We start from the raw sequence: 13,673 nt of genomic DNA on the forward strand, positions 1-13,673 counted from the left end.
GTCAGCATCCTCGTCAGATGTTCTTATGTATCAGTGCAGTTTTCATTCTCCTCTGCTTTCGTCATCCTCATTATGTCAAGATATCAACAAACTGCAGACGTGACTCCAGCACATTCATATGATGAGAGGCTGACATGCTTTAAAATGACAGAGTACAGTACCTGCAGTGTTTAATGGCTTGGTATCAGCACGATTACAAACACAGGTACTGGTGCATCCCTACAAAAATATCCCTGTTGGTTTAAGTGGTTTTACTGCTGGTATGAAGCACTGGCAGTGGAAACCTCTGAGCATATCTGTACAGGAAAGAAAAGAGGGATAATTCTGTGGAGTGCAACCTGGCTGCTTCTGAACCCTTTTCTTTTGTTTTAGAGTTGACTCTGAATTTCTGTCTCCTGCAGTCTTCCTGAATGTGACAAACATCGAGACGTACAACGTCGGTCACGACACGTTCTGCATCAAATGGGATCCTCACAGAGCAGCTACATCCTACCGCATCAAACTGAACCCTGCTGACCGTGAGTCTCCTTCATTTTCATGATACCATGAAGAAGAGGTGGGTGATAACCAGTGCTAATACTGTCACCGGTAAAATCTCTGCCACTGAATGGGTTTTTTCAACACTGTGTCAAGTGGATCCAAATTTGAGGTCTCAGTAAATCCCTTAGATCAGGCTAGACCCTTTACAGAGAGAAGGTTTGGACCCCAGTTTGGTTTCCAGAATAGGCCTCTGTGGGGACGAGGGCCTCAACAGAGAGGGAGGTCTCAACAGGGTGTTAGGCCACCCAGATGGCAAAGGGAGAGACAGAATAGGGCTGCAGGCAATCAGAATAGGAAGAAGGGAGGCCAGAAGAAGGTTAATAACGGGCCAGAGCAGTAACAGAAGAGCACTTACTTACCTTAAGTATAATCAAAATAGCTTAAGCAGCACAGCATTTACTAATCACATAGTAAGTATTATCATCACCAGTTTGCACGAGGAACATCTGCTCCCACAGCTGGTTGAGCGGGTGATTTGTGACGATTAGCTGAGTCCAGTCATTAGCACGTTTAGCTCTAGTATTACGTCTAGTCAGGTAGCTAACCGAATGTCACCCACTCTTGCTGTAACTTAGCACAGTTAGCAGGCAAAACGCATTTTTTCCTCTCAAAGTGCTGTTTTGGCTGCTCTCGGTTCGTGTAGAGCCCAGCTCTCCTTCCTTTGACTTCAGACCCCCTCCTTCTGATTGTCACTCAAGTAGAATGCATGCTGTGGCTGAGATTGACAGCGTCAGACTGCTGGTCTTTAATTGTGTCTCTGTCTGCAAAGGTTATGTACATTTTACTTAGAGCTGGGTTTTCAAATCACATCTTTTTTTTTTGCACCTGGACACTGGTTAGTGGTCAGAGAGCAAGGAAAAAACTCCGGAAGATGAGTATCCACATTAGAATATCTATATGGTAGTCTTTAGACATTTGGTCTGCTGTGACTGGTTGCCAGAACAAATACGGGTCTTTCTAGGGTGAGACACATGGCGGGTTAACCACAAGCAGAGGATCAGAAATCATGAGAATACATCGCAGCAAAAGGCAGCAGACAGCACTCATAAGTCAGCAATTCAGTCAAATGTTTGGTCTCAAATGGAAACGCAAACAGCGGCCGGAGATGGCGGCGAGATGAGTGAGTGGAAAAACTCTTCTTCACTGATATTTCCTTCATACTTCATGGAAACATCGGTTCAAGAAAGACACACAGCTGCCAGTTTTTAAAGACTCCACGTGATCTTATATTAGCCTGGAATGATTAAAGGAATAACGTCTGAAACATCAATCTCTCCGTGTAGACTGATAAATGAGGACCACAGGAACGTTTGATCTACTGCAGCAACTCCTTTAAAACTGAGCTGATTCTGATCATACCACATCCCTAGATCTGCTGCATTCTGGCATTCATAAGAGAGTGAACCTCAGAGATTCTCAAGATGCTGTAAAGTTGTCACCATCATCTGTATTTATTTAATAGAATAGCAGCATGGTGTGAAAAAGAAAACGGATGTTCATTATGTCACCGTGCTGCTGCAGGGAGAGTTATTTTAGGGGACCAGTCTGTTGTCAAAGACCCTGAAATATTAAGACCTAAAAGCTCTAGATCTAGAATATATCCTCCCTCATTAATCTGGATTATTGACAATACAATTATTCACATTTTAACACCACAATGATGAATTATATTTCATGTAAAACCATCCGTGATGTAAAAGAGGTCACTCTGATATTAACCACTGCCTTTTCAATAGCTGTCTTATGTTTAGATGTATATATATTAAAAGCACTCTCAGACAAGTCCCCTCCAGAAATAAAAGTCTCTGTTTCCTTCTTCTGCAGCCTCCAGTAAAGGAGCTCATGAGATCACCATCCCCGCTGGTCTTCCTCAGCACTGCTTTGAAGGACTTTCCTCCGATGCTCTTTACACCGCCACCGTCTTCGTCCAGACCCCGAATCTTGAAGGTCCTGGAGTCAGCGCCAAGGAGAGAACATGTAAGTTGTTCTAGCTTCTGAATCTTCCCCAACAAAGTCAGTGAAGGTTTCATTTCAAACAACGTCTGAAAATGTTAAATAAAAAAAAAAAACAGATACAGCCTCCCTTTGGCTGGCTATACACTAGTGACTATACAATTAAGAGCTGATTTATGATCTGGGGGACAGCACGACTCAAGGCTTGTTGTTGATCTGGACTCTTTTAAATCAAACATCTTTGATATTTAGGATTAAATAAATGTTTACCTCCTTTAAAGTGGCTGACCTAATCCAACAGAGGTCCGGACAGTTGGTGCTGGTAGTCTCACAGTTGGTGAAATGAGGATCAGCTGAGTGCAGTGAATGAGTCTCAGTGATTGTAGAATAAAGACACCTGTCCATTTACTGGTTCATCAGTATTCCTGGCTACCATTACACCATGAAGACAAAAGAACAGTCAGAGACAAAGGTTATGGAAAAGTCTAAGTCAGAGGATGGAGACAGAAACATCTCCAAGTCTCTGAACATCCCCCAGAGTTCAGTTAAATCCATCATGAAGAAGTGAAGGAATATGTCACATGTGTAAATCTGCCTAGATCAGACCGTCCTCACAGACTGAGTGGGCGTGCAAGAAGGAGACTAGTGAGAGAGGACACCAAGACACCTATGACTACTCTGAAGGAGTTCCAAGCTTCTGCAGCTGAGATGGAGAGACTCTGCAGACAACAACTGTTGGCGGGGTTCTTCACCAGTCAGAGCTTTATGGGAGAGTGGCAAAGAGAAAGACACTGTTGAAGAAAACTCAGATTCAGTCTGGACTAGAGTTCACCAGAAGGACTGTGGGAGACTCCATGGTCAAGAGGAAGAAAGTTCTTTGGTCTGATGAGACCAGAATGGAGCTTTTAGACCATCAGACAAGACGCCAAACACTGACATCACCACAAACACACCATCCCCATTGTGGAGCACGCTGGTGGCAGCATCATGTTGTGGGGATGCTTCTCAGCAGCCGGCCCTAGAAGGTTTGGAAGAAAATATTGGAAAATCCTGGAGGACTATCTTCTTCAGTCTGACAGAGAACCACGGCATAGAGAAGATTTATTTTCCAGTCAGACAATGAGCCAAAGCATCCAGAGAAAGCTACACAGAAATGGTTTAGAGACAACAAGGAGAATGTTCTGGAGTGGCCAAGTCAAAGCCCAGACCTCAATCCAATATAGGATTAGTGTCTGGACTTGAAAAGGACTGTTCATATCTGATCCCTGATCACCCTGACAGAGCTTGAGCAGTTTGTCAAAGAAGAATGGAGTAAAATTCCAGAGGCCAGATGTTTGATCCTGACTGAGACCTATCCACACAGAGTCAGAGCTGAGACTGCAGACAAAGACTCTACTAAATACTGACTAGAAGGAGGAATATTTATGCAGTCACTGATTTTACATAACAGATTTGTATTTAATTGCCATTACTTTGTAGAATCTGATTTCACTTTGACATTAAAGGGTTTTATTTTATTTTTTTGTCAGAGAAACCAAATCACATTGACCATGATTGATGTATAAAATCAATGAAAGGCAAAAACATCCAGGGGGATGAATAATTTTAGAGGCCCTATGATAGTGAGCGGACTGAGAAGTGTCACCACCTTGATTTTGTGGTTTTTAACTGCTCATAAACATGGCAGCAACCAAATGTAAATGTGCCTTGAATCTGCGCTCCATGGACAGCCAGCCATCGGTGTTGATCGTCCTCCAGATTTGTTTCGTATGAATTTTTGATTGATCTGCACGTTTCTGTGAGATCTCGTCTCTGTTAGCTGTTATCAAAGGAAATGTGTGAGCCATTTGCTCCAATGAGCGTGCTGTTTGTGATTACACACAGGAGATACGTCAGATGCTGTTTGTGTTCATATTACACCCATTATCTACATTCAAACATTTAACACACACACAATTTAAACCTCATGTATGCAGCATATGTATGACGTTAACTACATCTGAAATATATGAACATTTTCACGCTCAGAATGAAAACACATGCTGCAGATAAATTTCATGCATATTTTTAGAGTTATTTATTGAGTTAATGGACAAAAAATGCAGTTGCCACATGGTACGATTAAAGCTAAATGAGGACCAAATAATCCAAATCAAACTGTACAAGTGTAAGATTTCATAAACACATGCATGTTTTTAGAGGCTGCTGGGCTGAAGTGAGATGTTTATGTACTACGTGTTTAATTAAACATAAACCAGCAGCCTCCACATCAATGAAGGAGAAACAGACATCAACGTCCCTCCAGAACCTGGCACCTAGAGTATTTAACAGAAAACATGATTTTAGCTATCGCTCCATCATTCCTGCACACTGAGCCCTGGTGTGTGAGATACGAAGCATGATTGGAGCACAGAGTGACTTCAGCTCTCAGCCTCCATCCAAACAGTGACTTCATCACACGACATGTTTACTGTTGTCCTCTATTTATTGCAAATACGCTGATGACCTGCTGTAATCTGTTTGTTTTTTGTAGTGGTGAAGCCAACTCCAGTTCCAACACTCCCACCAACACCGGCCCCTCCCCCCACCATTCCCCCAGCATGGGCAGGTAAATGTCTATGACACAGGTGGTGGTGAAGATGTAGAATCATATTTTAGAGCAATGTTCATCATCCCTACCTGTGTGAGAATATGTCAGAGGAGGTTTTTTTTTACAGCTTATAGAGGCACCTTATTTTTTCTTTGACTTTGATGTCTCACCTGTCAAAACCTGCATCTCAGTGACCTTTACAAACCAGATTTAGCGAGGAGCAGCTTCAGATGAATTTGCAGCAATCTTAAGAGTGAACTGAGCGTGTCTCTGCTGGACTGCGCTATGATGAGCAGGTCCAACATTGCTGCGCTGTGAGGAAAACATGGATCACTGCAGCCTGAATGAATCCATTCTTTTCATTCAAGCTCAGTGCAGCCAATTTTGGATGAGGCTGCAGTTTGAGCGCTGACTCTTCATCCGATGTTGGCCGCCAGCAGTGGATTAATATAGGACATGTGTGCTTTGAGCTCCGTGGGGTGCATGAAGAGGAACTCTGTGGTTTAAAACCAACAACTTAGGTGTTACAAAAGGAGGATGAACCAAGCCAAAGAGCTTGTTTGTGTTGTTCTTTTGTGTAAAACTTGTTTATAAAACTCCAACCATGAGGAAAAGATAGAGAAGATTACGTGTGCTGGATCACATAAGGCAAAGATTATTCAGAGTTTTTCTGCCCATTCCGTTTTAACGTCCGAGTAAAGCCCATTAACAAGAGATCACTTTCATTCAGTCCTTCTGGTCACCAAATGTTGCTTTTTCTGTTTCACCACTATTTTTTTTATCAGAGGAACCATACTTACTATACATGGCTCCATCATGTCATTTTTCTCAATCATTATGTTTCCTTGCAAGCTTTCAGCTGACTTTTTAATGCTCTCCAGCCTGCAAACAGTAATTATGCCGAGTGTTGGTGCCGTTTTCTCTGCTGCAACCTGAAGTCTGCCCTCTGGATCTTTTTTTTTTGCCTTAAAGCTCCTTATTGACTTTGTTTTCTGGCCTCAGTTTGCAAAGGAGCTAAAGCAGATGTGGTGTTCCTCATCGACGGATCATGGAGCATCGGGGAAGAGAGCTTCACCAAAGTCGTGAACTTTGTCTCGGGTATGATCGGCGCCTTCGATGTGATCGGACCCTCAGGAATGCAGGTTTGTATGAAAGGAGTTGATGCAATAGCAAAACAGTTAGTGGTGTCTAGAAAGGTCATGGTATTTATATTCATTCCAGACCTTTAATGCCAAAGTGCCACAGTTTAGTGCAAGCAGTCACACAGTGAAAACACCTGAGAGGAGAAGAAAGGTTGGTAGCAGTAACACTCATAACTGTGAGTGGAACTATTATGAGTTGACCAACAGAGAAGAGGAAGAAACAGAATAAAAAAATAAAAAGCACCATCCATCCATCCACCCAGCAGCAGACTGAGTACGTCAACCCAGACACCCCTCTCCCCGGCGACGTTTTCCAACTCCTTCTGGGGGATCCCAGGGCATTCCCAGACCAGACAGACTAGTTCAGTGATACTCAACGCGTGGCTTCTTGGCCACATGTGGCTCTTTGGTGATGATTTGTGGCTCTTTTATGTCTTGATTTGAAATATAATGCCCCCAGAAAACCTTGAAAAGGTCATCTTAAACCTCAGAAATGATCCATTAATCAGTTTGTTTCCCACTTTTGGACAGTTGGCTTAAATTGTGAACATTTATTTTTTGTTTGTACATTTCCATTGCCTTTATTTGCAATTATCTCCCCCTTTTTGCCACTTTCAATCTTTTTTTACAGCTTTGTAAGCCCCTTCTTTTGCCCCTTTTCACCCATTTAAGCTGCCGTTTTCCATTGAATGCCACTTTTGTCCTATTTTTGCCAATTTTGTCTATTTCAGTCTCTTTTCACTCATTTTTGGCCACGTTTTGACCATTTTTGACAACTTTTGGCTCGTATAACTCATTTTTTTAAACAAATTTGCCACTTTTTCTCCCTATTTTTGCCAATTTTCACCCATTTCATCACTTTTTTTTCCAGTGTCTGCCCATTTTTCCACTTTTGCCCATTTAAGCTGCCTTTTGCCATTAAATGCTACTTTTGTCCATTTCAGTCTCTTTTTGCTCATTTTTTGCCATGTCTTTACAGTTTTTGACAACTTTTGGCACCTATAGCTTATTTTTTTTTTTCTAAATTTAGCCACTTTTTCTCCCTATTTTTGTGAATTTTCACCCATTTGCCACTTTTTTTCCAGTTTGTGACCATTTTGCTACTTTTGCCCATTTTAGTGTCTTTTCACTCATTCTTTGCCACATTGTTACCATTTTTGACCATTTTTGCCACCTGCAACTCATTTTTTAAATCAATTTTGCCAATTTTTACCCATTTCACCACTTTTTTTTTCAGTTTCTGCCCATTTTGCCACTTTTGCCCATTTAAGCTGCCTTTTGCCATTGAATGCCACTTTTTCCCATTTTTGCCCAATTCAGTTACTCATTTTTTGCCACATTTTAATGTTTTTTATCTTTATGTTTCTTACTCATTTTTTATTTGTTTTTATTTATTTATTTGATTAGGACAGTGCACATCAACCAACATTTTTGTAACACTTGTCAATGTAAATATACTGGAATTAGCTAAAATTCATCCATTTGCCACCTGTTACTTATTTTTTAAATAAATCTTTGCCGCCTTTTCACCCCATATCAGCAGATTTTTGCCACTTCTTTTTCCCTATATTTGCCACTTTTTCTCCCCATTTTTCCCGCTTTTGCTCCCCATTTTTGCCAAATTTCACCCATTTCACCATTTTTTTTCCCAGTTTCTGCTGATTTTGCCGCTTTTGCCCATTTAAGCTGCCGGAAATATGCCGAAATTAGCTAAAATTCATCCGCTTGCCACCTGTAACTTTTTTAAAATCAATTTTTGCCACTTTTTCTCCCCATATTGCCACTTGGCCACTTTTTAACCATTTCACCACTTTATCTTATTTTTATTGCAAACTTTAACCCATTTTCGCCACTTTTCACCAGTTAGATTGTGGCTCTTGCAAAGGTATTTTTTTTAGCATTTGGCCCCATGACTGGAGACCCCATCACTGAGTCTGTAAGTAAGCTAAGGTCTCAGAAACATCCCCGTTAACTATCAGCTTTTAGTCAACCTTTGCTTCAGTTTTTTGGTTTGATGTGTCATTTCCAGTGTGTAGAAGTAAATGTTCATTTGTTTTAGTCTTTCTTGCCATTTTTGTCACCTGTAACTCATTTTTTAGATCAATTTTGCCACTTTTTCCTCCCCATTTTTGCCAATTTTCAACCAATTTACTACTTTTTATCAGGTTCTGCCCATTTTGCCACTTTTGCCCATTTTAGTGTCCTTTGACTCATTTTTTTATAACAGTAAAACTAAAAAACTTTATTTATATAGCACTTTACAAACATAGGTTTACAAAATGCTTTGTCAATAGGCAGTTTTTGCCACATTTTAACCATTTTTGAATATTTTGCCACCTGAAACTCATTTTTTGTCATACTTTTTTTCCAACCTAGCTTTTTTGCTATTTGCAACTTTCTTTTTTTTGCCATTTTTGCCCCTTCTTGGACATTTATAAGCTGCCTTTTTTTTCCAATTGAATGCCACTTTGTCTCCCCATTTTGGCCAATTTCAGTTACTCATTTTTTGCCACGTTTAATGTTTTTTTGACCATTTTCTAGTTATTTTTGTTCATTTATTCATTTATTTGATGAGGACAGTGCACATCAATCAACATTTTCGCAACACACGTCAATGTAAATATGCCGGAATTATCACAAAAGCTGAAATTCATCCATATGCCACCTGTAACTTATTTTTTTCAAATAATTTTTTTGCCACTTTTTCTCCCCATTTTTGCTAACTTTCACCCTTTTTTCTCCATTTTATCTTAATTTTTATTGCCACTTTAACCCATTTTCACCACTTTTTACCACTTAGATTGTGGCTTCTGCAAAGTTATTTTTTTTTACAATTTGGCTCTTTGGTTGAGCAGGGTTGAGTGACACTGGGATAGCTAATCCCTCCAGCACATTCTGGGCCTTCCCCAAAGTCTGGACATGCCTGGAAGACCTCCATAGGGAGGCGCCCAGGAGGCATCCTGATCAGATGCCTGAACCACTGCAGCTGGCTCCTTTCTATGTGACGTCTGAACCAGAGACCCTAGATTTCTAAGGCTGAGCTCAGACACCCTCCTGAGAAAACTCATCCCGGCCGTTTGTATCTGTGATCTCATCTTTTGGTCATTACCCAGAGTTCATGAACATAGGTGAAGGTTGGGCGGTAGATCAACCAGTAAATCAAAAGCTTTGCCTTTTGGCTCAGCTCCTTCGCCACGACAGACCGCCACAACGCCCTCAGTACTCCCACACTCCCTTTTACCCTTACTCGTGAAAAAGACCCTGAGATAATTATAATTGAACTCCTTCACCTGAGGCAGAGACTTACTCCCCGTCCAGAGGGAACAATCCACCAATTAAACACATGTAGAAGAAAAGTTTCAGCAGCAAGAGCTGCTAAACCCACTGGTTTTCCTACACCTCTTCTCAACTTTACCCACTGTTTCAGTAAAACCTCTGGATGTGAAAACAGAGAGTGTTCATGACATTTTCAGTGGTTATGCACAGATATGAATAGCCATGCAGATATGATGTTTATCCAGATTTGTCAGGTGAATGTGGCTTCTATGGAGTTTAACTAAATACCTAAGACTTGGAATTAGACAGACACACTTGCTTTGATTTGGGTTTTTGCAGTTTACTTGACCTGACTTTCCACCGCTTTAGGTGTCGTTTGTGCAGTACAGCGACGACGCCAAGACTGAGTTCAGACTGAACGCTTACCAGGACAAAGGCACTGTTATGTCCACTGTCACTCAGATCCGCTACAGAGGAGGAAACACCAAGACAGGTTCAGTAACACAAAGTACACCAACGTCACAAAGATGCACAGATAATCAGACGTTTTATAACTGCACTCTTTTCCTCTGTCTTACAGGAATCGCCCTGAAACACACGAATGACAAAGCCTTCTCTGTTGAAAATGGAATGAGAAGAAATGTACCAAAGGTGGTCGTGGCGATCACAGATGGACGCTCTCAGGATGAGGTGAAGAAGAACGCTGCCAAGCTGCAGCACGCAGGTACCCACAGCAAGAGAATGGGAATTTCAGATGATCTGTGATTTCGATCCATTTTTAGATATTTATGACCAAATAATGCTGGAAACTTTAAAGCTGGACATTACACATATTCAACTTTAGTTGTGATTTGAGCTAAAAGAAATAAAAATAACTGTATTGATTGATTGACATTAGGGCTGTTTACTAGTTTGAATAAATTTGACTTGGTAACCGGGTGTCAAACTCGAGGCTCGGGGGCCAAATCCGGCCTGTGGAACGATTATATCCGGCCTGCAAGATCATATCATATTTGTATTTTAACTGGCCCACCAGTATGAGGTCTGCAGATTTCCTCCAGTATAAAAATGTAAACTTCAACTTGATTGAAATCATCCTTGTTAAGCAATAAAAATCTGAAAAGTAAAGAGTAAGAAAAATTTCATAAAAAGACAAGAATGGAGGGACAGAAATTAATTTGTGTTTTTATTAGGGCTGTCAAAATTGACATGTTAATGCGGATTAATCCATCATCATGATTAATCTGATTAAAGCTTTTAACGCAATTAACTTATCTACAGCGCAGATTGACTCAAAATCCCTGAAACATCTCTGGCAATGCATTTAGGGCAGTTTGTCCAAGTAGGGTTACCATTGAGCATGCTGCAGCGCATGCGCAAATGAGCCATTGATCCGGTAGTGACCAACCAACTCGATATGGAGGACGCTAAACAGCACGATGGCCCTCTCAATGGGAAATTTGAGTACAAAAGAAACCAAGACGGAACAGTCGACCGCCATAAAGTATTATGCACATGGAAGGAGTTTCTTTTCACCAAAGCACTTCCAGCTTAAAATACCACATTAACGCGAAGCATACGTTCATCATGGAGTCTGCTAGCACTTTGGCTAATGCATCACCAAACTTGTGTCAAACCACCCTCACAGAACGCCAAATTTAAAAGGGAGACTATGAATAAAAGTGAATATTTTTCATCAAATTGATCTGTATTGTTTCAAAACTTAACATTACGAGCTGCTCACAGGGTGCCAAACATAAATTTCTTGATTTAAAAATTTGGCCCAGTTGAATTTGTAATTGAATAGCTCAGGCATATATATTCTCTTCTTTCCTGAGTCTGCTTGCTCATGCAAAATGAAATGCGATTAATAAAGATTAAAAATGAATGATATTTAATAATGATTAATCTTAATAAATCCACAGCGACCCTGTGATTAATCTGATTAAAAATTTTAATCATTTGACAGCACTATTTTTTATTTCATATTTTCAATTTTGTATCTCAAGATTATGACAAACTTATGATTTTGACTTTCATTTCATACTTTGACCTTTTCAACTCATAATTTGGACTTTATATGTCACATTTTTGTCTTTTAGATTTCCAAATTAAAATTTTGAGTCATATTTTGACCTTTTCAACTCCTTGCTTTGACTTTTTAATCCTACATTTTGACTTTTAAACTTGTAATTTCAAATTTTTTTCTCATATTTTGACATTTTAAATGACAAATTTTTACTTTTTATATATCATATTTTGACCTTTTAAGCTCTCAATATTAAATTTAAGTCATATTTTTAACTTTCTAAGTCTTCATTTTGAATTCTAATTCAATTTTGACATATTCAACTCCTTACTTTGGCTTTTTAATCCCATATTTTGACTTTTAAGCTTGTGATCTTAAATTTTTTCTTATATTTTGACAATTTGAATTAATAATTTTTGCTTTTTATGTCATATTTTGACCTTTTAAATTCCCAATTTTAAATTTAAGTCATATTTTTAACTTTATAAGTCATTATTTTGAATTCTAGCGCATATTTTGAAATGTTCAACTCCTAATTTTGGCTTTTTAATCCCATATTTTGATCTATCAAACGCACAATTTAAAGTGTAAGGTCATATTTTGACTTTTAAACTCATGATTTCAAATTTGATATTTCGACCTTTCAGACCTACTTCAGCTTTCTCCTTGTGTATTTGCTCTTTAAAAACATTTTTTTCTATTTTTAAAATCTTGTTCTGACCTTTTGACTAAGTTGGATTTTTTTTTTTTAATTTCCAAATGATTTATCATCAGTGCTGTTTTTTTTCATATTTTATTACTGGTGAATAGGAGGTTGACAGTTTATGGTTAAAACCCAGAAACCCAGAATCCGGCCCCTGCTGTGATTGAGTTTGACACCCCTGTCTTAAGATGTAAATGAGTCTGTTCTACATCCTGGTTGTGTTTCTGTCTCGGTTCTTTAGGTTACAGTGTTTTTGCCATCGGAGTTGCTGATGTGGACTTCGTCGAGTTGCAGGAGATTGGCAGCAAACCCAGCGACAGGCATGTCTTTGTTGTGGACGACTTTGATGCTTTTGATACCATCAAAGAAAACCTGATTACCTTCATTTGTGAAACTGCATCATCATGTAAGTCCACAGTTGTCCACCTCTTATATAAGAGCAGAAATACGTTGGAGGTTAGATGCTAAATTTGTTGTAAACTCTCGATCCCCAGCATGTCCCCTGATCTTCCTGAACGGGTTTACTTCACCTGGTGAGTGCAAACAACCATGAAGGACGCTACTGTGAAGAAAAGCTCTAATTCATCATGTGGATGGAAAATGTCTGAACTCATGCTTTGTGTTTCAGGCTTCAGGATGCTGGAGGCCTTCAACCTGACAGAGAAAACCTACAGCTACATTAAAGGCGTCTCTATGGAGCCGGGCTCCTTCAACAGCTTCACAGCGTACCGACTCCACAAGAACGCCTTCCTGAATCAGCCGACAACGTGAGCCTTCACCACGTCACTCAGAGTTTATTTTTACTGTATTGGTGGTGTTTCTCTGACCGGTATTTCACATTCATCCCAGTGTTGGATGAAATATTTTTGTTCCAGATCTGATTTATAGATTTTTGTTGATAGATATGGCTTTTGCAGAGAAGCTGCACTAGAGCAGCGTTACTCAACCCTGCTCGACCAAAGAGCCAAACTGTTGAAGAATGCCTTTGCAAGAGCCACAATCTAGTGGTGAAAAGTGGCAAGAACTGATTAAAAGTGGCGATAGAGATAAGTTAAACGTGGCAGATAATGGTCTAACAGTGGCAAAAAAGGCAAAGTAGGCAAAAAAGGGAAAAAAAGTGGGTGAAAAGCGGAAAAACAAGGAGAAAAAGTGGCAAAATAGGGTGAGAAGTTAAAAGTTAGTCACAGGCAAAAATGGCCAAAAAACAGTAAAAACAGGTTAAAAAAATTAGTGTAAAAGTCACTCAAATGGGCAAAAGTGTGGGAAAAATGGTTAAAAGCAGCAAAGAGTGGCAAGAATGCTGATAACAGTAGCATTTAATGGCTTAAACATGGCTTAAATGGGCAAAAAGTGGCAAAAGGGAAAAAATTACAACTAGCAAAAAGCAGTATAAAAGAGGCAAAAAACAAGATAAAAGTAGCAGAAATGGGCAACAAGTGG

At 39.7% G+C, this 13,673-nt stretch overlaps 1 protein-coding gene across 3 annotated transcripts in view; it reads left to right on the forward strand.

The window, feature by feature from the left end:
- Window positions 1-13,673, forward strand: part of col12a1b (collagen, type XII, alpha 1b) — a 276,137-nt gene that overhangs the window by 203,949 nt on the left and 58,515 nt on the right. For all 3 annotated transcript variants that reach the window (XM_041805206.1, XM_041805207.1, XM_041805208.1), the window contains 9 exons: window positions 402-518; window positions 2,365-2,517; window positions 5,027-5,101; window positions 6,086-6,225; window positions 9,871-9,994; window positions 10,082-10,225; window positions 12,475-12,639; window positions 12,728-12,766; window positions 12,862-13,000. In XM_041805206.1, coding sequence (XP_041661140.1) covers window positions 402-518; window positions 2,365-2,517; window positions 5,027-5,101; window positions 6,086-6,225; window positions 9,871-9,994; window positions 10,082-10,225; window positions 12,475-12,639; window positions 12,728-12,766; window positions 12,862-13,000 — 1,096 coding nt within the window. The remainder of the gene's footprint in view (window positions 1-401; window positions 519-2,364; window positions 2,518-5,026; window positions 5,102-6,085; window positions 6,226-9,870; window positions 9,995-10,081; window positions 10,226-12,474; window positions 12,640-12,727; window positions 12,767-12,861; window positions 13,001-13,673) is intronic.

The sequence above is a fragment of the Cheilinus undulatus genome, linkage group 14 (genome assembly GCF_018320785.1).
Source record: "Cheilinus undulatus linkage group 14, ASM1832078v1, whole genome shotgun sequence".
Lineage (NCBI taxonomy): Eukaryota > Metazoa > Chordata > Actinopteri > Labriformes > Labridae > Cheilinus > Cheilinus undulatus.